The 23,840-nt window shown below is 40.1% G+C and overlaps 1 protein-coding gene across 25 annotated transcripts in view; it reads left to right on the top strand.

The window, feature by feature from the left end:
• Window positions 1-23,840, top strand: part of LOC100644981 (CUGBP Elav-like family member 4) — a 594,520-nt gene that overhangs the window by 554,358 nt on the left and 16,322 nt on the right. For 21 of the 25 annotated variants that reach the window (XM_048412806.1, XM_048412813.1, XM_048412816.1 and 18 more), the window contains 5 exons: window positions 7,993-8,072; window positions 19,618-19,761; window positions 20,165-20,297; window positions 22,141-22,308; window positions 22,986-23,087. In XM_048412806.1, the coding sequence (XP_048268763.1) occupies window positions 7,993-8,072; window positions 19,618-19,761; window positions 20,165-20,297; window positions 22,141-22,308; window positions 22,986-23,087 (627 nt within the window). The remainder of the gene's footprint in view (window positions 1-7,992; window positions 8,073-19,617; window positions 19,762-20,164; window positions 20,298-22,140; window positions 22,309-22,985; window positions 23,088-23,840) is intronic. The other 4 variants (XM_020866873.2, XM_048412815.1, XM_020866871.2 and 1 more) reach the window with 3 other exon arrangements.

The following is a 23,840-nucleotide window of genomic DNA, read 5'->3' on the forward strand; positions in this document are numbered from 1 at the left end:
CGAGGCCGACAGAAGCAGGGTCGAAAGCAGGGTTGAGAGAAAGACAGACGGAAGCGTAGAAGCCAGCAGTAAGAAAGACCGCGGGACTTGGAAAAGGGGATGGACTCGGGGTCGAGGTGCCAAGTTGCTAGGTGACTTTGCTAGTTATTTAATTAGCCCGGAGACTCTCCTTTGCTCCACTGCATCCCCCTTTCCTTTCGACTCTTTTTACTCCTCGAAACGTCCACCCCTTCTCTCCTTCCTTCCACTAGATCCTCCCCCTTGCCACGATATGCCAGGACTCCCTGTGCCTTCACCGCGACTTCCTTTATGACCTCCAAAGGACAATATGCCGCTTTCTCTTTTCTAAAGCTGCCGACTTATTGTTCTCTTTGGTCATTTCTGCACGCCCATTTGCGCGTGCAGATCCTACTTTGCTCACACAGAAAATCAGTGCAATCGTGCAGAAGCGACGGGAAATTTTCACTTTGAACTTTGTTCAAATTAGGATCGACCGTCTGTACGCAAAGGCGCCGGATATTACTATGTAAATCGACTGGGAACCGAACCCCGGTTTTATTAATTAATCTTTCGTAGATTCTTTCGTGATTGCACTAAGCAATTCGATGTGTTAATACCTGCGTTTGCACGTTGTTAATTTAAGTAATTGCTAAAATATGAAATTATATAAATTATATATATAGATATAATCGAAGTAATGATAATTGTTACGAAAAATAACTAGCAACGAAAGATGCTTTATGAGGGAATAGTCGCGAAGAAATAGAAAGAAGTAGGGAGAATTCGATAAGGGTGGCAAAGTATGGGCTGTATTTGCCGCGTTCGAACAAGAAAAACAGAGATTCCCCATGGGAAGTCGGAAACCTTACCCTATGTTCCAACAACCGCCATTTTAGATCTGAACCGCGAACGGAAAGACATCGAGAGCTTGTCAGAGCTTAACTCGATGACAGGATGATTACTGGTATTACCGGAATTACTCGAGAGCGAATTGCGCAACATACCGTAACGAACTCGTGGTATTTCGAAAATTGTGCATTCACTCTATAACTAGTAATCTAATGGAACGGTTGACGAGTCCGTAAAGACCGTGGAAATTTTAGCGCACATAAAATATATTTCGAGATATTATTGTAAAAATCGTACACGATTTTGAAGAATGAAATACATAGTTGTATAGTTGAATGAATATGAAATTTTGTTTTCACAAAAAGTAAAAATGCGTTTGGAATATATATATATAACAAAGTTTGGGTTTATTTTTACAGAGTCGTCGCACGTGCCGAGAAAAATTTGTAACAAATATTTGCAGATTTTTATGCGTACGTATGCGTTTACTCGTATTCCTTTTACACACCCTTAAAAAATTCAAGAAACATCTGTTGCAGCTACAGCAAAAAGGAAAAAAGGGTTGAACAGGTGCGACAAAAAGCCTCGACGAAATTCACAGTAAACGCGACACTCGGATCAAAGCGGTTCCCGAATTCCGTAGTCGAAGCTGTAGCGGAATGCTACCTTTTCCAGGGAACGTATTCGAATTCTTAGAAAGCGAATCCGGCCAAATCGATATTACGCGCGATGAATATTTTGATTTCAATTCTCCCGGGCGTACGTCATTTACATATTCCGAAACGTAATGGTAATAGGAATAGCATGTAACAGCTTTGTGAAAAAAGAGAATGGCCAACGGTTATTTACTAGTTCCAATAGTTCCACTGCCAGCAGGATTTCATGAAAGACCGGCTGTTTGATTAAATCGCTATTTCTAGGTACGTACTCGGCAGAGACCGACCTTCTTTGCAACACGATCACAATTGATCTATCGAAGAACGCGTTAAACCTTGGTCAGAGCTGAATGCCAGAGGTAGCCAGAAAGATAACGAGAGAAGGCTTCGACAAAATCCAAAGTAAATGTGATGCCGCTGATCAAACCGGGACACGATTTCCGTAGTTGTCGCTACAACAATACGCTGCGTTGCATAAATAAAGCGTATACGTTGGACGTGATCAATATTGGATGTGATGAAAGTAAACCGGTAAAGCGCCGAACGACGCTCAACCCTCGTCGACGCGCGCGACCGTCTGTGTAATTTAATGCCGGGTAAATACGCCAAGCGGAGAGTAGTTTTGCACTGTAATCTAGATGAATCTGCTGGAAAGGCCACTCCCAACGGGCATAGGCTCCCGTCAATTACAAAACGACCGTAAAGGGATGCTTCAGCATACTTTCCTTGCCAGTTCCTTATCTTTCTCTTTCGATGTGACACACTTCGCATGTTTAATATCGCGGAAGAAGCACTTTCAGATTTTTCCAATAAAATCTTTTTTTTTACTTTCGTCTCTCGTTGCAAACATTACGGGTTTTTGGTATCAATGAAATTTCGAGTATCGGATATCGTGAATTTAAATAGATGTTAACTGTTTGATTGTCAGATGTGAGATCAAAATTTGCGATAGAATAGACGATTTTGTAACCTCTTTGTAACTCTTCAGTCTTGATATTTTCGTTAAAATATCGTTATATTTTATGATTCTATGTGTCATAAAGTAGACGTAAAGTAGACGCGGCGGAAGAAATGTCCAGCGGTTACGTAAGTAGAATGTGATTTGCCTGAGTGCCACCGAAAATGAGAGACATCGCGATATTTTCGGAATGCAGAAAGAGAGACGTTCCGGTAGGAAATTTATCTTCTCGTAATAACAGCGTGGCAACGCCGTTTTCCGGGTGTTGTCACGTCCCTTTCGTTCTCGTACGTGTCTACCTCTTTGTTTTCTTCCGTCTTCTTTTCCGTTCTCTCTCTTTCTCTCTCTCTCTCTCTCCCTCTCTCTGCATCCCTTCGGGATTCGCCCGTGTCCGTATTACAATGGCATTTCGTGTCTCCACGTTATACTTACCATCTCTCGGCTTGTACTGCACGTTTTCTTGCATTCTACACCGGTGTCTTATTTTATTTCTCTGCAAATACACAGCAAATTCTTGTATCGAACGAAACCCAAAATCGATGTTGCCAAGTCGAAGTAGGTATGTCTTCGATAAAATAACATTCCAATAACATCTTTTCCGTTGATTGCAGTTTTAGGTATGTTAATGAAATATTAAAGTCGTTAACTGATTTTACAGTGCAAATACGTTGTTAACGTTATACAGTACTTTCGAATTTGTCATAAACAGAGAGTAGGAAATTCTAAAGGTACTATAAAACTGTTCATCAACTCGAAAATCTTGAGTTTATCAGTATCATTATAATGGAAGAACGATAGCTTTCTGTCTAAAATGGAAATATTATACATAAAATTCCACAATATTGTTCTAACAAAGGACACGTCCTTACATTTATTTTTAATCAAGTGTGTATCGTGATCAAAGGTGTATTACATATGTATTTTATTTCGAACATTCGTTTGTACTAGCAGGAACTCATTTCAGAGTATAAGAATACTTTTTCACGATAGAACAGTGCTTTCACAGCAGGCAAACAATATTTCAAGCTCCTTTTCAAAGTACTCTTTATGCCAGAAAGTGTTACGCTTCACGAGAACGGCACACAAAGGAGGTTTTAGTTTCATAAAAAAATTGAAGAGACGACTTCTCGAACCTTGTCCATCTTCGTCCATTCTCCATTGTAAAGGTCACAGTATTCATTTTTATATTTTTTTGTTCGTCTCTCGTTGGATTTACATGTCTTGCTTCTCCCTTCCTCCCCGTTCCTCCTCCCTTCTCCTCTTATCCCCGTTGCCTACCCTGTGGCAAACCTGCAAATCTCTTATACCGAATTCCTAGTTTGCCGCCATATACTATATCCACACTTTCTGTATCTTCTTTCCTCGACGTTTACATTTGCATTTGTGCTTCTCTTTCCGCAGGCTTTGGAGAGCTCCTGCAAGCCTCGATGCTCGTCCTTTTTCCTTTTTCCCTTTTCCCTTTTTCCACCCTTTCTCTCTGACTCTTCTTCCCCTTCCCGTCCTCTCCCCGCGAACCCTGGTTTCATCTCGCGAATATAAAAAGGGCTGAGCACACGAGTGTTTAGTAACTTTGTCAGCGTTTTTAATCCCGCCCCTTATCCTACCTCTGCTTTCGCTTGTCCCGCACACTCTCTTTGTCTCACTATTTCTCTCGTACGTTGAATAAGCGTATGAACGTACACTTACGCGTTTGCTTTTTTGTTTTTATCCTTCTCCTTTTTTCTTTTTCCTTTTTTTTTTTTAGTTCGTTTCTGGCTTCGACGCATCCCTGCTCTATGTACTTTGTACCAAACCGATCGTTGTACCAATTACGAGTGCTCGCGTTCAACCCGCGCCGGATTTAGTAGCTTCATCAATGAAATTGATTCGTTTGGTCCCGGTTCCCGGTGTCAGCACACAAGCTACATGTCATGCCGGTAACTCAAACGGTAGTTATCAAGCATATGTTCAAACGATTTACACGTAACCCCGTTTTGCTCTTTTCTACTCTTTCGTATACCAAAAAGTGCCTCGATTTTGCGCAATGAACAATGGACAAGTGCTCTGTGCGACGATTTCCATCATACGAAAGTTAATTTCGTCGTTTTTACCTATTAAATGATTTAAACATATCATTTACAGAAGTAGATATTTCTAGAACAAAGAACAAATGTGAAAGATAAATGTTCATCGTTTAATAGACAGAGGAACGATTGATCTAAAGATACATAAACTCAAAAGTAGTTGATGATCTAATACTAAAACGGATTAGTAATGCCAGAAATACAATGCAATTCACCGATCAATATGCGATATCGTTGAACGATAATCGCTTTAATCGAACTTTCGAAATTTCATTCCGCTATGCATATATTATCGTTACGCCGTTTCACGTTATCAGGAAATCTCTCTAAATATATCAAGGCAAACAAAATAAAACGAACGCTTTGATATTAAATCTTGTGTAATCTATTCCATATACTCGCGTCCTGCTGCGCGTTTCCCATGGCCACTAGCCTATTTTTCTCTTTTTAGCTAGTGACCCGAAACTATTAACAAAATAAGAAGAACCCCGCCCATTGACACAGAAACGCCCGAAAACGTTCAGGCGCGTGCCAACAACCCCTATACTAACCGAACGTGTTCGGAGCTGCGTGCAAACGCCTATCCAAATGATACTATTTTTAGGGGATATTTATTGCTTGTACATTATTGCTTGTAAAACTACCTGCTCTATTTCTGTTTTTAACTCTTAATTAAACTAGAAAACGAAATTTCTTTCCATGTCGTGTCACGAAACGTAATAATTAAATTTAATGAGAGTTTATATGTCGATGAACACCACTATCTAATAGGAATAAAGTACGCGATGTTGTGGTCAGTCTGGTATTAAATTGCTTTACATTTTTTAAAACTTCTGCCGCATTCTTTTGAACAATTCTCGAAATACCTTTGCTTCGGTATAAAAATAAAAATTCGATAAAGTACGTACGATTATGTAAGGTTATTAAAATGAGATTACGCTCTTCTAACATTTCCAACCGTACATTCTTTTGCGAACAGGCGTAATTATTGTTATTTAAAATTTCAGTACACCGTGAATGAACAATAATGTTGACCATGCACGGTTCACTTCCAACTGTTGTAGAAACAAATATACATCATTGATTTGCTGTGTATTTCGCTGTTTATTTGCGATTCGAACGTACGTGCCACGAGGTTTACAACATTTCGAGGAGCATTTTTTTCATTTGAGTTTGCATAAAAACAAAGGCACTCCGTTTGTCGGTCACGCTATTGTATTATATCTTTACAGTGCATTAACGATGGTCCTACTTCTATGGTAAAACAAATAAGGATACGTTTACCGTAGAATTACCGTCGAGAGACGCGACATTAACACCGGCATGAGATAAATAATCATGTAAATTCGATTTTCAATTTGAGAAATCAACTGCGATAAGGCAGCAGTGAAAATTGACCGCGAAGATGAAATCGCAGTCAAAGATTATCTCCGGTCTAAATTGAAATGCGACGAGTCATCTCGGTTTTCAATTATCGCGTCTTCATTCACGACCACAAACACGTTGCTCTAATACGATCAAATTATCCGAGCGTAAGGATAATAAAAAAAAAAGAGGTAAAAGGAAGAAAAGTTGGTTTCGCATCATCCCCCCTTGGAGAGTTTCCAACGTATCGGAAAGTCTAGCGTTCGCCGGTACACTGACGCAAGCAGCGCGCGTTAGCGCTTCGACGACGACCGGTGGGAGTGAACGGGATAGGGATGGGGGGCCGCAGAATAAACTTAGACATGTTTGCCGAGCAATCAAATATATGAGTGGAAAGTCTCGCAGGCGTTATCGATTGGTTCGAACCCGGCTGTGGTGGCACACAGGCGAAGAGGGGAAAGAGAAGAGAGAACAGTGGAACGGATGGGTCTAGGAAAGGGTCGCGAAGGGGTCGACGAAGGGTTCGAGACGAAATGGGAACGGGGAGAGAGATCCACGAAACCAGTCTACATCGTCGTCGTCGGCGAAGGGCCGAGCGGTTTGTCCAGTGTTTGTTGTTCGCCGTTGTTCGAGGGGGCAAACATAGTTTTCGAGCCGGCGAGAAGGAGCCGCTTCGTCGAACATGGATACACCTACAAATACACGTACAAACACATGCGTCGCATAGACACATGTGTATATAAGTATACTATACATACATACGTGTTCTTAACGGCATACGTACGCACGTGAAAACGTATACGTGTGTACACGAAGAAAGAAATAGAGAAAATACATATGCGCGAGCCTTTATACGTATAGGAACGCGGACTTTCGAGAAATTCGACTCTTTTATTTCCGCGCGACCTTCCTACCCGTCTGCTTCAAAGCGGTGGAGAAAAATCTCAAGAGCGCATCGTCTTCGAGAGCCTCGTCGGAGATTTCGCTTGCACAAGAAGGAATAGCGGGATGGGCCAGAACAAGCTCGCAAGCTCGGACAAATTCTTGCGATGTCGGTGAACGGTAGGGGTTGAGTCGCGAGAAAATCTTATCCACCTACCTACACTTTGGATCGCTCTTATCTCCGATTTCGGACATTCTTCGCCGTTCTTGTCCGAATTCCCATTCCGTAAAACACACCGAATTTGGTAGAAACGGTTAAATAACAAAGGATTTTGTTATACATATATCCGATAAAACTGACCCTTGATGTTTCAAAATATCCTCAGCCGTGCAAATCGTTTCATTAATTCATCAAAACGATCATCCTAGTTTGTCTTCGGCAAATAACATCTTTTTAATTAGCAAATACGAGTCGAAACCTGAAACTCGAAATAGCTTGGAATATCGAATATATTCCTTTATGAGAGAAAATTTTAGCTATATAATATAACACGACCAAAGGATATGATAGCTGTTATAGAAGTAAACTAATTAAATGGTATACCACCTATTTACTTTTTTAAAAATCGTTCCCCACGAGTGTGACAAAGTATTCTAGATTATTTTGCGAACGATCGTAGATAGAAGTAATTTTTCAGGATCGTTTGCTCACTGTGATACGCACCGTTATTGCTCGAAACCAGGAGTGGTGTCCTGGATAACGGAGCGTTTCTCCGTTCGTGGTAAACATCTTTTATTAAGTGCACGTTGCGCTCCGCTGGCGCGTCAATTTTTCAAAGCACCCTCGAGTTCTTTGTCTTCGCGTCTCCATCTAACTATAAACGATAAGCACGCGTAGCAGGGAGTAGGGGCGATTAATCGTTCCATCATCGTTAGAGATGGTCTCGACTCTGTGACAATGGTGAAAACGAAACTTCTTTCGCCCTCCCTTCGCGTATTCTCTTTCCAGATAAAACGATTTTCCTTTTTTTTTTCTTTTTTACCAGTGTCGAATGTACCGCGCGTATATTTTCAAGTTTCATTCGTAAAAACAAACCACAGACAAATCAGTATCGCTCGGATAATCGAAAATCTTTGTCGCCAATGACGCTAATTATTTAATTGTTTGTTTCGCACAAGCACGCATCGAATATTAACGAAATTTCTCTTTCTATTTCAGGCTGTGCATTCGTGAAACTTTCATCACATCAAGAAGCGCTAGCGGCGATCAATACCTTACACGGTAGCCAAACTATGCCGGTGAGTGGAAGCTATTGTTTTTCTAAATACGTCGGAAATTGGTGTAAAACGCTTTGAAATTTTTATGAAATCAATGGACACGTAGTTCTATCGAGCAGCAACGAAACATTTTTCTTCAAATTAATGAAAAACTATATACAGAGTAATAGCAGCGATATCGCTGCTATGGTTTTCTTCAACAATGTACGAATTGATTCCCAACGGATACAGTAAAGTAATAATGTACAAAAAATATCTATAAACTTTAAGGAGGTATCTAAGATTTTGTCATGTCCATGTCAAATTGAACAATTATACGCTAAATATACATAGACAAACATCAACGACTCTAAGAAAATTGCGTAAACATAAATAAACGAAATTAGAAAGCAAATGAATACGCATAAGACGATAAATGGAGTTGAAAGTAATAGAAATGACGAGTGCGTATCACGGATTCATGGATGACCGTTCTATGGAACAGGTAAATTGTATAGGGTGGACAACCCTCGTAATGACTGTCATGCATGCAAACATACCGTGGTTCCAATCTAATGACTGGCCAAACTGAAATCTGCATAACACTTGGAGAAGTGTGGGCTACCTCCTTCTCCGTCGCTGAATCTCCTATGGCTTCTATCAAACCGCCAAACTTTCTCAGCTTAGGGTCGGACCAGGAATTCCCAGTTGTAATTGAATTGTCAGTGAGTTTCGTTCGGGATTCCACCTGCTGATTGGTGAAAGTTCGCAAAGCCGCTTGCCGAACTTGACCATACAACATTCCTCTTCCAATATCGCCGTTATTATCGTACTGCAGTTATTTGCTCATATTTATTGACATGTCGAAGTTTGGCGTTGGACTCGTTCATTAGGATTACGCTTAATAGAACTACTCGACGATTAATGATGAAACGTCGACTGTCAGAAAGATACTACTAGATGATGAGACGAGAACTGGATATTCTATCTCATACCACTGTAGAGACGCAGCATGTATCTTCGTTCTACGATTAAAAATCATTTTTGACAGTGTATACTATTAGCTACATTTTAATCAAAATATTGATTTATTCGCATGATTCTTTACTCAAAACTTTGCTGAAAACCCTCGGGAACAGCCGGTGTATGATGGATTGCTTGTCGACGGACACTCCAAGTTTGCACTTTTAAAATTTCGTTACTAAAATTGAGAGCGATATCAACCGTGTATTTGTTAGATATGCTATATTAGAGAGATTTTACAAAAAAAAAATATCCTCTATTTTCCGTATCTTTCTTCACCTCATTGACTCATAGCTCTATCTCGTGTAAATAAAACATGAACAGAACATTTCCGATCGCATAAAATCGTAGAGAACTTCATAACTGTGAACTATACACACGGTGCAATTCGTGTTACTATGGACGTACAAAGAAACGAATGCAACGAAGTAGGAGAACCGTTGAAAGTCCATATACACCCGATATTTTCCGATGTATCCGGCAATTGTTTCGCCGTCCATCAGTCCGACGGCGGGTGAAGAAAAAAAGGACAGTGCCGTATTTTCCAATATCAACGAGAAATTCGCGTTCCGTGTCACGCGTGTGCCTCGTGTATGAAATCACGAATTGCATCGTAGCCGAAGGGCGCGGCGGGGACAGATGCGAGGCTGTTACGTGAATATTACTCGTTACAACGCTCTAATCTAATAGCGAAACACGAGGAGAAATTGTGGGTACAGAAGGGGAACTTTAGGATCGTGCCAGGGACTATTTGCCCTTAAAAGAGAAACTGACATGGCGCGGAACGTAATATGCAGATCGCTTAATTATCACTGCGAATTATGCAAATCTTGATACCAACGTTACGAGATTTCATCGCGTCCCATCGAGTGGCTCGGGAGTGTCAAAACGTAGGATGGAACGAGACACGCAGTTTGCCGTTTCATTAGGACGATTCTAGATTTATTAGCCTCGTAGAAACGCTCATAATCGACGGAACGGCGCGGCACCCTCGTTAAACCTACTAAATTGAAGTTATATTAAAATTTTATCGTCCATCCATTTTTCGTATAAACCGTTGTAGAACACATTTTTCTTTTATCTTTGTCGTCTAAATCCTCGCGAGAGATTGTCGCTTTACTTAATACTCTCCTTCCTAAACCGAAACGTAGTACGAAGATTGTCTCTCAAAAGTTTAGGATTCAATATTCACGCGATTTATCAAGGAAAATATTACAGAATGAACGATTCGTCCTCTCGGTAAATAATTATTTTAATGGAATATTTCACATAATACACAGCGAACGATATCTTAACGCTGCAAGGATAATTCAATTCGACTGCGTTCGATCTAGTTTCTCGTGACACGTTGTAATCCTCAGTTTCCCGTTCTATTTCATGTACGTACGTGTCTACTCGTATGCGGATGTGATTCTTTTATACACTGACACGCACGATCATCAAATTGAGATATAGAAATTTATACCTTATCCTAAGTAGTCAATAGCGATAGTAAAGGGAATTTTCACAAGCGTACAGTGGAAAACCTATACATCAAAATATTATACATATTCGATCAACTAAATATCTCCCTTATTTGGTATTTAAGCAAAACGTTCAACAGACATAAGGAATGCGCGATTAAGTGGCGCGATGATACAGTATATCCTTGGAATGCTTCAGGATACAAGCTAACTGGTCATAGGACGAAAACGTTCAGACCTTAGAGGATGGTTCTTATGATGATTAAGCCCTGTTAAACCGAGGGATGTGCGAATAGCGTTGGGGCCTCGCAGATATTGGAGATCTCAGGCCGGAACATTCCAAGGACTCTCTATATCGAAAGAGAACGAGCCAAGGGCAGACACAGGAAACTTAGGAGAGGAAAATCTCGAACTTTGTCCTTGTTAAACGAGAATATTCTCGGTATAACCATGAGCCGGGTACGCCACTTGTGTACGGTTAGAAATATGTACCTTCCTCGAAATATCCTGCCTTAAATTTTCTTTATTGAAAGATAAAACAATATTAAATGTAGATGATAATTTTGTACTCCTAATTTTATACTTTATTCCGTTCTTCGAACTAACACCGTGACTTGCAATGCCTTTAATTTTTTAAGCTAAATACATATAACGATGTCTGATGTGCCTCGATCTACGCACACGATCCTGTACTTCTTTCCACGCAATTTTGGCTCCGTATCTTTATATCCTATACAAAATTTATTATCGTTACTTCAACGGAATTACTGCTCTCGTAGTAAAACTTGGCGCAGTAAAACGCGTATTGACAGAAATGTTCGATATTTCTACTGTCGGTGAGGAATCGATGACATAATGTATAGAAAATTCACTCGTACTATACGTTTAAACGTAAAACTCTTGCCAGAGATTTTGTGGGCTGGATGTAAACAAAGATAGAAGGAAATGGCTTTCATAATATCGATACTATAGTATCTTTCGTAATAATAATAATTTTGGATTCGGATCATATCGTGTTATCAAAAGCATGTAGTACATAAATTGAAGATCACGGTAATACAGCTTTTATGCTATTCCTCTATGAAAGAGATATCATCGATTTTTTGTCCATGTGTTTTAAAACTACATGCACAGAAGAATGAGTAAGTTTTATACGAGGTAAAAGTAAAAAATAATAAAACACGTTTCGATCAATCTATTATTTTTACTCAAAAAGTAACTTAATTATTTAGATTTTAATACTAATTTAAAGAAATAGAAAATTCTTGGATGTATTCGTATATCAAGGATTGTAAAGTCTATTGTACCGGATCATGCGATAATATTTCTTTTCTTCGAGTAACTTTGCGCGACATTGCGGTTAATATTTCGCAGTGTCAATACTGCAGTTTTTCTTCCAGCGAAAAAAAACTGCTACTTTATACGGCCGAAGTTCTGTAAACATTTTTCACTTCGGATTCAGTAACCGTGTAATATGATTTACGTTGCTCGAATAGACGACGGATTCGTACAGTAACTTTACGGAGCAATATATTTACGGTTTTCGCAATCCGTTTTTCTCAGTGAAAGCGTTGTAAGTTTCTATCAAACGGTCGGCATAAAAATATTATATTTTTAACTCTATCATGCGATCACTGTTCGATTCGTAAACTATGAATTTCAACGTTTTTTCTTTCGATACAGCTAACTATTTCTGAAGCAAAATTTTCCTCTAATATATTCGAATATAACTTTCTAAAGTACACAAAAACTTTTGACATACCGTTGAAATGCCAAAGAAAGCCTGGCATCGTTCAAATATGTAAGAGGTACATATTTAGAAGTTTGCATAATATGGATGTAAAAAGAAGCAATTTGAAAGCAATGCTTGGAAAATCAATCGTTTTCCTGTCAAAAAGGGCTGAATTTACATCTATATTGTGGAGGAACAATATTTCTCTGGGGGGTTCTCTGTTGGTATCGAGGGTGGGTCAATTTCGAAATCATAGCATGGATATCAACTGATCGATCATTAAACCAGGGTTATTACCGTGAAAAATTACTAGCCATGTCGCACAAATTCCCCGATCATTTTTTTTCTGGAAGCTCATCGAGCCGTATAATGCGGTTTGCTCTACTCGAATTGACAGGGTGTTCACGCGTCACGCGGCGGGCAATATTTCTCCTGGGGCTCAATATTTCTGTGAGGTTCGCGGTCCGTCTCTCGCGGTTCGTGTCACCGGTGGAATGCGAGCAAGCGCTGGCCTCACGCGTAGTTATATCTTCTGAAGCGTGTGACATTTCTTGTCACGCCTCACGACACGCTCGCGAACCCTCCCCGCGGTATGCTCTCCGTTCACCCACTCATGGTTCTGCAAACTCCTGAAATGCCTCGTAATAAAAGCAAACGTACGGGAGAAGTGTTTTGCTACGGTGCTGGCTAAAACGTGCCAGAACGTAACACAGTCGTTTTCAGTGTAGGAATTTTACGTAACGTTGCTCCGTTTTTATTTTCCTCGCCAACCCTCGGGCGTGCTGCCACCGCTCGGAAATTAAGTGCTCGGAATAAAAAGACTCCCACCGCCCCCCCCCCCACCCTCCGTCGCTATTCTTCCATACTGAAACGCGTGCGGGAACGAATTTAAACAACGTCTTGTTCCTCGCGTACGCTTCATATTTCCGATACTTTTCAATCTATTCTGTCGTCAAAATTACTTATCACTGAAATACCGAATTTACCCTTAATACGTGGTATATACTTTGAAAAATCTGACATTTTCTCAATTTTAGACAAACGATCGCGATAAATATACAAAAATTTATCAAATAGTAAAAAAGACTTTATCGTATAATCGTTTCGGATAAGATTCTCGAACGAGTATTTGTATAATAATTCATAGTATCCGAGAGATAATACTGTTTTTTCTTTGACCCTTTTATCTGAAAGATTTACCCGGATAATGGATAACCGATGTATTATTATCACATTTGTCGTAATCGAGTTGCACGGCGGTTTTTACGAACAACACCCACTCTCGCTAACACTCTCTCTCACACTCTTTTGTTTCATGACGTTCTACCGTATTTTGAAGATAAACACTTAACGAATCTACTTCTAATTCTCGATTTACACTTTACACAGCATTCTCAATAATCAGTGACGATAAATTAATAATTAAATACGAAAGATATATCTCTCTTCGGCAAATGTAATTGCCAAATCATCACGACAAAGAAGAAAATTTGAATTTGATTCGACGAAAGATCTTTTGGTAGAAACATCGACACGCGCGATTAGGTGCGCGATCTTAAGAACCGAAAAAAGTAGAAGCGTATGTTGTAGATGGACGTGTAGCATCGATGGTGGGGAGTAGCCCTCGAGCCTTAGCGGATGTTCCTTTCTGTTCGAGAGGAAACGAGCGAAATGTGGATGGAAGGAAATTGTCTCTGCATTAACGGAGGCTCGGAAACTGCTTCCAACATTTAATTAAAGACATTCCCTGAGTAATTCCCTCGGCGGCCTCGTAATTGCATTGCTTTTATCTCCTATACAACTGTTACTTGTTTGGCGAGTCTTTTCTATCGGGAGTCAGAACAGGAGACCAAATCCCGTGGGTAAGAAAAGCAAGGTGGAAAAGAAAGAAAGAAACGCGAAGATACGATACCCCTCGATTCTACCCAAAGGATAACCGTTCTCAAGGAGCGTACCTTAATATCCCTATTATCGTGATTAAATTTGAATTGGAGCGAATTAAACCGGTATCTCTGAGCTTCCGCTTAAAAATAGACAATCGATTTGCACCAAGTTACACGGGATGTAACGTGACTGAAAAGTAAAATTATTATGGGTAGATTTAACGAGTAAAGATTAAATTATTGCAGATAGGATTTACGTCTCCTTGAATTGATTGCTCTCCAAATTTACGGGGCTACCCTCGTAATTAAGGGGAACCCTTCTTACCGAAACATCATCCACGAGTTTCGAGCAGAAACTGATATCGCCATTTTATAATCGAAACGAAATCCCTTCACGATCTTTCCTACTTAATTTCCACGGACAAAAAATGTATTCGTCGTTATAGGATATTGCGCAACGTTCTTAAAAATTCTGTAATCTAACAAGTACGAGACGAACGTTAAGACGGGTAATTTTTACTTTTCTCATTGATATATCTTACATCCTTTCACGTATTATCCCGATATATAACGAGACGAAATGGAAAAAGTGCTAAGTCAGGTGATTTTTCTCTGGCAGGCTAAACCGTAAAACTTGTAATTTGAAATGCACCAGAGAATTGGATAGTTTAGATCCATCCCTTCGATTCGGATTCCAACAGAGAATCACGTGGACAAGAGGCAATCGGCGTTCCGGCCAGTCTTGCGGTTCTAGTTGTATCTATTGAAATTACCAGCTGGCGAATTGGCAAGTGTGATGGTGCAGCTAACGGGAGAACCTCCAATCAGTACGTAATTGCTTCATTCCGTTGCCAGGTCCGCTGCAATATCGCGGTTCTCTGAGCCGTACCTTTACTTTCAAAGATTCTACCAATCTCGAACGACTAAGGGATTTTTTGGTTTACATCGAATTTGCTGATCGTGCAAATTTGGCTAAAAGATTCATTCCGATACGTCTCTCATCCTCGGACATTAAAGCGTATTTGAACACTATCCGTCAATTAAAATATGTACTTATTTTGGCATCGCGAATCGTTATGTTCTGTAATTTGAAGTTTCTTAATTTTACGATGAAAAGTGTATCGCTATCGTTTGTATTATAATCGTAAATTATACGACTTTATTTAATAGCTAATTAGATCGTAAATTTTTAATGCATTTGGCTGAAATTGAACAAATGCCATAACAAACGTGACGCGATGTAACGCGAATAAAGGAACAGTTTCATCAAGCTTACAATGTCGCTAAACACAAAGCGAGAAAGCAGATTTGAAAGAATCAGAAGCATCGATGCTCGACTCGTTTCCGACGATCTAACGTTACAAAAGCCGAGAACTGTTTCAACTGTATAAAGTTCATCTCGCTGAGCCTCGTGTAACGAAGACTTTGTACTCGGCACTATAACGAGACTGTGCTTTTGTATCACGGATTTTAAAGAGACAACCTACACGGTAAAGTGTACAAACATAACGAGACGAGGAGTGGAAGCTTCAAACGTTCTCCTGGTGATATCGCTTGGGGTGGCTTTTTCTTTTCGCGTGTAGTTCAGAACGTTGGATCGGAATTAATGAACCGTAATCCCCCAATAATGAGGCTTCGGCTTCACTGGCTCTGATACGACCTCGGCACCCTTCTTGCCCCCCTCCTCCCCTCGCCCCGTCTGTCAGCCTCTATACGTATATCGATGTGCACGTGCGCCCTGTGTAAATGTCATATATGCCACGCGACTTAGCCAGCCATCGCTACGCAGAGAGAGTGAGTGAGTGAGAGAGAGAGAGAGAGAGAGAGAGAGAGAAAGAGAGTGTGTGTATGCATGTGTGTGTGTGTGTGTGTGTGTGTGTGTGTGTGTGTGTGTGCGCGTGTGTGTGTATGCGTATAAGAGAGAGAAAGAGAGAGAGGGAGAGAGAGAGAGAGAAGGCCTTCCACGCTTCGAGGCTGTCGACGCGAGACAAATTATTTTCCTCAACAACACGCGTCGATGCTTTTCACGGCGCATAACGAGTTGTTCGAGCGGCTTCGCCTGTATAGAGAATACAAAATATCCTCCCCACTCCTCTTGTTGCTCTCCTCTTTACGGTCGTTCTCTAGCCTGTCGATATTTTTCCCAGCATTACGAAGGAACGCCCCTGAATATTTTCGCCCTGCGAATTTTCCCATCGCCAATGACCTCGACGCTGAGATTGCCCCGGTGCATCCTTCCGCCATTGCCTAGGAAGAAAAAACTGGTTACCGTGACATAATCCGACGAAACAAGCTATTTCAAAATTATCTCGTTCGATGATGTTTTTTCTGTTCAAACCGATTAAAAAACAATGCGCGAGTGGACTGTAATTAGCGATAGTTCGAAAGAAATTTATAAAACGTTTTTGGAGACGTTCGTCGGAACAACGATGTTCGTCGATAATAATATGACCCTCGATATTACTGCTTCTCACCAAACGCGGTCAAAATTAAAGATATTTTAACTTGAGTTTCAGAATTTCTCGAATAAAGGAAGAGAAATAACACGTATGAGTTTCGCCGGATACTCTTGATATTAGTTACAGTAATGTGGAAAGTTGTATCCAGCCATGAAACCCGCATAACTTTTATGCCTTGTAAACTGCGGCCGGATTCTGGTTTCCTTGGAACGCCGCGGTTATACGCGCGTTTGGCCCTATTCGACTTGGCTGTAAACGAAACTTTTAATAATTGCGAGCCAGTCGTTTCCTTTTCTACTCTTTCTCTTCTGTAACCTTCGCGGAACACCGATTCCATTCCACATAGCTACGTGTGACCAAGAGTTAAGTGGTACTTCGCGTAAAATGCTAATGAAAATCAGTATCAAATGAATAATGTCACCCCGTTTGAAAGCTTTTAATATATGTATCCTACGAATTCGAACTTGTTGAACCATTAATGTATTCGATCCATCCATTTTTCACTCGATATTATCCAAAGCTAATTGGAAAGTAGTATGTACCACGTGTACTCCTGGTTATTACTTGCTATTTAATTTATATAGCAGCAGTGTACACCTCTGCAAAATGGAAAGTTACTATTATGCATATGTGTGTATATAACAAAAAACAGTGGAACTGACAGATAGTACAAGATATTTCGATCTTTCTCGTCCGAAAAATCTAACGCTTTAATCAAATCGACTTTGTTTCGGCAATGCCTACCTCCACATTATTCCATCAAATCTATAAATTTTTCTACGAGCTAATTTTGTCAGCGGTATTTGACGACTCTTTGTAAGAGACTTGAAAGAAGGTAAAAAAAGCCGTAAAAAGTTTTGCAAATTTCGAATCCACGTATATTGTTCCTTTCACAACATTCCGAAATGTTCGATGCCAAAAATAATAAAAACAAAACGCTCTTTATAGCGAACACAATATCCTCTTCGTACAATTTGGCAGTATCGATGATACTCCCTGGAAAATCGTCACTGATTATAATGTATGGTTGAGCGATTCAACCAATTCTTGGATCATCCTTTTTCATTCAGTGTTTAAAGTTTGCGTGTGGTTGGGTTACGCGAATCATTGCGCATGATTTCTGATACACAAAGACACATGTCACTGTGATGTGCAAACATATAAACGTGCCTTAACGCGAGTCATGTACAGTTTTAGAAGCATTTTAAAAGCATTCTGTACGGCTTCGGTTATATATAATGGTAGAGCACTTTAAGCTGATATTATACACCGTGTACTATTGTCCGTATTTTCACGACTTCGAAATAAACAGTGAAAATATGATTGTTTAAAATTATCATCAACTTTATGTTTCAACTCCTAGACAGTGGGTTTTAGAATGCTTCGTTTTAATTTTCATTGTGTATTTTACACGACGAAACATTATTTTGTAAAACGGAAGAAAAATGTTCTCGTAACAGGAAGATATTCGAGCATCGAAATTCGAACCAATGATTTTTAGGTTCGCTTTAACTACCACAGCCAACGTTGCCTTTTCACATTCTTCCTCTATTGGACTAGTTTCTTTTCCCTTTTTGTTTCTTCTTTGTGATATAACAACGTATTGATAAAATGTAATAGAAATTTCAAACGACGATCAGAATAGTCGCACAGGCGATATTTACTGCATTATGCATATTTGATTAGTTATATTTATAATCTGTTAAAAATTAAAGAGTAAAACTATACATTTGAAATAACTGTCAAACGAAAGGAAAAGGAATTACGAAAGAAAACGCAAGACTACAAAAGATGAAACGAAACCAGCACAAAGATTGCCAAGCAGAGGAAAGAAATAGATGGATAAACCGTGCAAAATCGCGTGACAAGAAGAGGAAATTTCAGCGAGCGTATCAACGGGTTACAATATTACCGTCGTTATATAAACTCAGACACGCCCAGCATTTGCATTGATGACGTGAATATAATATATCACCAGAACCTCGAAAGCTGAGCTTTTCTCCGCAGCCACAATGGCCACTGACCACCTGTTGCCTTTCCATTTATATTTTAGACGTGGTGAGAACATCATCGTCTTACGTATCCTCGTAAACATCTCAAAAGGAGACGCGTTTTCTCCATTGAAAAAGATCTTATGCCAACTATTTGTAGAATATTCCGAGGTTTTCTACTATAATCAAATATAATAGATCCTAGCTTATTCAGTTTTCCTCGGCTTATTATATAGTTACATAGTCTCTTTTGTTGCTATAAATGAAAATTAGAAATAGAATATTACTTTACTGTATTTTCTGAAAAGAAAATTCTTCCGAATTTTTAGTAGCATAATAAATAATTTTTTCATAATGGTTACGCAAAATAATTTATATCGTGATATATGAAAACGATACTATAAATACCGCGTCCCTTTGCTTTCACTCGATTTTAATATTATTTTGGGTGGGCAAACTTATTCACGTTTTACGGATTAAATGGTAGGTATTAAAAGGAAATTGGTACACACGTTTAATGGAAACGAGTTTGCCAGTAGAACGATTAATTTCCAATAAGTAATAGGGGAAAGAAGGTCGTAATTTTCTTTGATAATCACGTCCGTTGTCGAAGCGATGTTATTATCAAATTTTCTACGTGTTATAAATTTATAGAGGATGAGAAACGCGCACGCGGTCACGAAGAAAATGCGAGGTTCTAGAAAATTATGCGGCTTTACGTCGGCGACGGTAATCCCCTTGCTACAGCGTCGCTTCGTCTCATGGAAATTACGAACCGGCACGTCCGACAGGAGTATCTGATCTTGCATTTCAGACTTGCTTGTCATAGCATGGCAATTTACATTGTGAGCAACATAATCCTCAAGCGATAGATGGTATAGCAGCCTTCTCGCATCAGTCTCCTATAACCTATTGCCGATTCGACCAAATAATTTCTAAACCGCGAATATTTATATTTTTAGAATTATCTTTTGCATAATATTTGTCAGATATTGATTATAACGGATAACCAACATATTGAAATGATTTATTTCAGGGAGCGTCATCCAGCTTAGTGGTAAAGTTCGCAGATACTGAGAAAGAGAGACAACTAAGACGCATGCAGCAAATGGCTGGGAACATGAGCCTCCTTAACCCTTTCGTTTTCAATCAGTTCGGCGCTTACGGCGCTTATGCTCAGGTGGGTCACATTATGGTTAATGGTTCTCGCGTTACCATATTACCCCGTCTGGCTGGTTCTCGTTATCGCCAATCCTACAACCTATAATTGTTTCTGTCTTGTTAAAAACGATCGACGATGCTTAATACTAACATGCTAATTTAATTTTTTCTGTAAAACACTGCCTATAATATACATTCGGAAACTTAGATTTTTCTATGCATCTATATTTAATCTATATTGAAATTTGTGTATTTAACATTTATTCGCTAAATTTCTATTAAATCGGGAGAATTCCAACTCCATGTAAATATCCATTTAAATATTACTTAACACTAAAGTTTTATTTCTTAACTAACTCGCGGTAATCCAAACAGAACGCACTTTCTTGAATACATTTTCGATATAAATGTTCTATTTACAGCAGCAAGCAGCCCTCATGGCTGCTGCGACAGCACAAGGGACGTACATCAACCCAATGGCGGCACTGGTCGGTGCTGGACAACTACCGCACGCGTTAAATGGCATGCCAAATCCCGTGGTTCCACCGACTTCTGGTATGTTCCTTTTTTGGTTTTTTTTTTTTTTTTTCTTTTGACAGATCGAACGTCGATGTTTTAAACACGTTCGCGTTAAACAGTCTCTATGTATTTAATTTGGAATGACGAATTATCTTTCAAAGTACAAGAAGAAAGAGAAACTTGCAATTTCGGGAAAATTATTTCAAAGAAATGGGACACGCGAGGGAAAAACTTTAACTTAAGTTGCACAAATATACACGCACGTATGTACACTTTGTTGCGAAATTTTCCAGTTTCACTGACGTGAAACTCTTTCTTTATCTCCCCTCTTTTATCCCGCTCTCCCCTCGTTTATTCCTGCACAGATCTCGCGGCAGCAAGAGTGTACAGTCCGTTGCCTTATAACCGGCTCATAAATCAATACAACATTTTCACCGAGCGTGACTCGAGCGAAAGATATTGCCAGTACCCGCGAAACTTTATCGAAAGCTCGCCGCGAACGGGAAGGAGGAAAAGCCAAAGTAGCACCGTTCCTTCCCTTTTTCCTAACCCTCCTTCCCTTCTCTTCGCCTCTTTCGCTGTCTTCTCTTTTCCGGTTTCTCTCATTCGTTCAACGCGTACACAAGAGGAGGGAACGAAATAGCAGAGGCAGGTAAACTAAGCACGGAAATCGGCTCTCGACAAGCGCTCTCTGGTATACGTCGAGTCTCGTCAAGCGAAACGTAATACCCTTTGATAGGGAAATAATATTTTATTTCTTCTCCACCTACTTCTGATCTTTCCTCCGCTTACCAGCCTTGCAGATTGCCAAGCTTCTGCGCTTTTATTTCTACTGAAATACGACGTCATCGTACCTGTCATTATGGATTTTTCATCCGCAGAGAGTACCTTATACAAGACGATAGATGTAGTTGAAAGGATTTTCGATGGATCTGCACGAATTTATGGATACGCGATGAATTACTCGACTTTTAAGCTGCCCTTGATTTTAGATATTAATAAACTTAACTTATTCATCGTTTTCTCATCGTTACGAAAAATGTTCTTTTAAACCTATCTTCGCGTGTTCCAAATCATTTTCTCGAAAAACATATCTAATTTGCAGTCGGTGAAACAGGACAAAACAGAGTCCGCGGAATAACACGCGTGAAATTGAAAAGATATTTAATGCACGAGATGTTAATGTATCTGAACATGGAATAATGTTTAGAATTTATTAAATACCAATGATGAAGCTGTAAGAGTAAATCGATTAAAGATGACGGAACCGTAAAACGATTATTCATGGTCGAAACACGTCTATTTAAAGGGTATAATGGTTCGTTTCTAAGCCAACAACCTATCGTTTGAAGAGCTTAAAATATGCAGGAAACTTTGAGTCGTTACCCCTCACCTTTACAAACAACACACCGATACGTACACCCAAATGCTCGTTTACTTTTCGTACTTGCTGAAACGCGCTACATCGAAGGTAGACGTTAAGCAGATACCGAGATAGCGATCTTCGGTCCGGATTACCGATCTAATCATCCTAAGAAAACAGTCAGTCGATTTGCTTAGAGACCGGATCATTAACTCGTGGAACAGTATTCTACCGTGAGTCGTTATTAGCTCTAAAATCGGATCAATATTCCGGCAATCTGCAGATCATACGGACCCTCAAACGCGACGCGAGGCATACGGATCATCCGCAAACTCGATCTGACGTCCTTCCAATTATACAGTATATACCGTAAATATATACCGTAAATCGGTTGACAGGATGTACAGAGAGGGCAACTAGCTAAGCATGATCATTCCCGATCCGATGTCGCGCGTCGGGAGGGTGACTGAGGTCGGTGTTGTAAGAGCAAGAGGGTAACCGGTGTGTACTGATCAGGTTTGCTCGTAGGTACCGGTACAGGGCAGCCGGTTAACGGGGCGATACCGTCGTTACCATCGCCAACGATGCCCAATTTCAACATGGCTGCACAAACACCGAATGGTCAACCAGCAGGTTCGGATCCTGGTGTCTACACCAACGGGATACCGCAGACCTATCCGGGACGTGAGTATCAACTCAGGCGCAGTGTGCCGCCCCTGCGCAATGCTCGGCCAATCGACGCTGGACTTTATTATTTTGCCTTTGCTATGAGAACCGAGTAACCTCGCCCTAGACACGTACGACATTACCTCGATTCTTTCTCTCCGAGTTGGAAAAAATCTTTCCCATTCTCTTTTTCTTCGTTATTTCATGTAGACGCTGGAACGAGGGCCGTATACGCGAATGTTAAGTATCGGGCTTTAGTTGCGAAAATTTTGAACACCGGTGTACATATTTTATCAACGATTAATAGTAATTAACGTGCTGCTTGTAAAGATACTGGTTTCCATATTTGTAGTAAAACCATACGAATATATCAATCGGAAGGTAAATTTTGAAAGGATATTCCTACAAAGGACCTATGTACGCAAGCGTTAAGATCACCTCGCGTAAATATACACTTTCATGTGCTTCTCGATGCAAAACGAAAGCGCAAAACGAAAGTTAACGTAACGTTGAAATCTTAGAATCGCTATCGGAATTTCCCATTTCGCCTTACGCATACCTGTAGAATCGGATTAAGCTAACGAGGGATCCAAGAATACACGATACCGTGCGATATCGATTGGTCAGTACGTATTGCGACAGGGGCCCTAGACATAGGTCCGTCCTCGATAAGAGCTGAGCTTACTGAAGTGTAGATGCCCTCCATCTGTCCATTCCAGCACAAGGGCTGCCCAATGGGGAGGCGGCACTCCAGCATGCCGCCGCGTATCCTGGAATGCAACCCTACCCCGGTGTCGGTAAGTTTTTTCTTCCCCATTTACTTTTTCCCTTCGTCTTATCGAGAATTCCGTCAAGCCTTCGTATCTGCAAAGAGTTTTCACGGAACTTTACCGAACGCATTTCATAGTGTGCTTTTTCGATAACAGCACGAAGCTCAAAGCTAGCCTCGAAAGAGCGATCCAGATCGGATTCTGTAACGAGATTTTTGGCCGAAAGAAAAGAAAAGGAAAAGATCGAATGAAAATTATCGCGTTGGCTATTCAACTCGAGATATTATTCGAAAATGTTATTACTTATATGCATGATCCAAGCTTTCGTTTCTCCATGAATACGATACTTTCAGCAATGCAATCGGGAAAACGCGATCCTACCGTGGAAGTCTGGCAAAACGGTAATTCTGTTCGTTGTTAGATGTACTTTCAGCTTTTTCAACGAGAGCGTACATTAAGTGGACGATATTTTACGTCGAATTAATTATTCGGTGAACGATTTCCATGTTTTCAAAGGACGTCTCATTAGGGGAAATAGATTCTAAAGACGCAAGAGCAAATGAATCGGAACGTTCGGTTTTAATATGCTTTTATCCGAGCACTCGAGCACTTAACTCTGAAAAATTCGATTTCGTTGATCGCGTTTCTGGCTGTTGCATGTAACTATGGTCGCATGTGTACATTTATATACGTATATAATACAAAAATCTATATAAATATATATATACACATGCACATATCTATACACATGTACAAGAGCACAAATGTTTTATCGTTATC

Source organism: Bombus terrestris, chromosome 15 (assembly GCF_910591885.1).
Source record: "Bombus terrestris chromosome 15, iyBomTerr1.2, whole genome shotgun sequence".
NCBI classification, from domain to species: domain Eukaryota; kingdom Metazoa; phylum Arthropoda; class Insecta; order Hymenoptera; family Apidae; genus Bombus; species Bombus terrestris.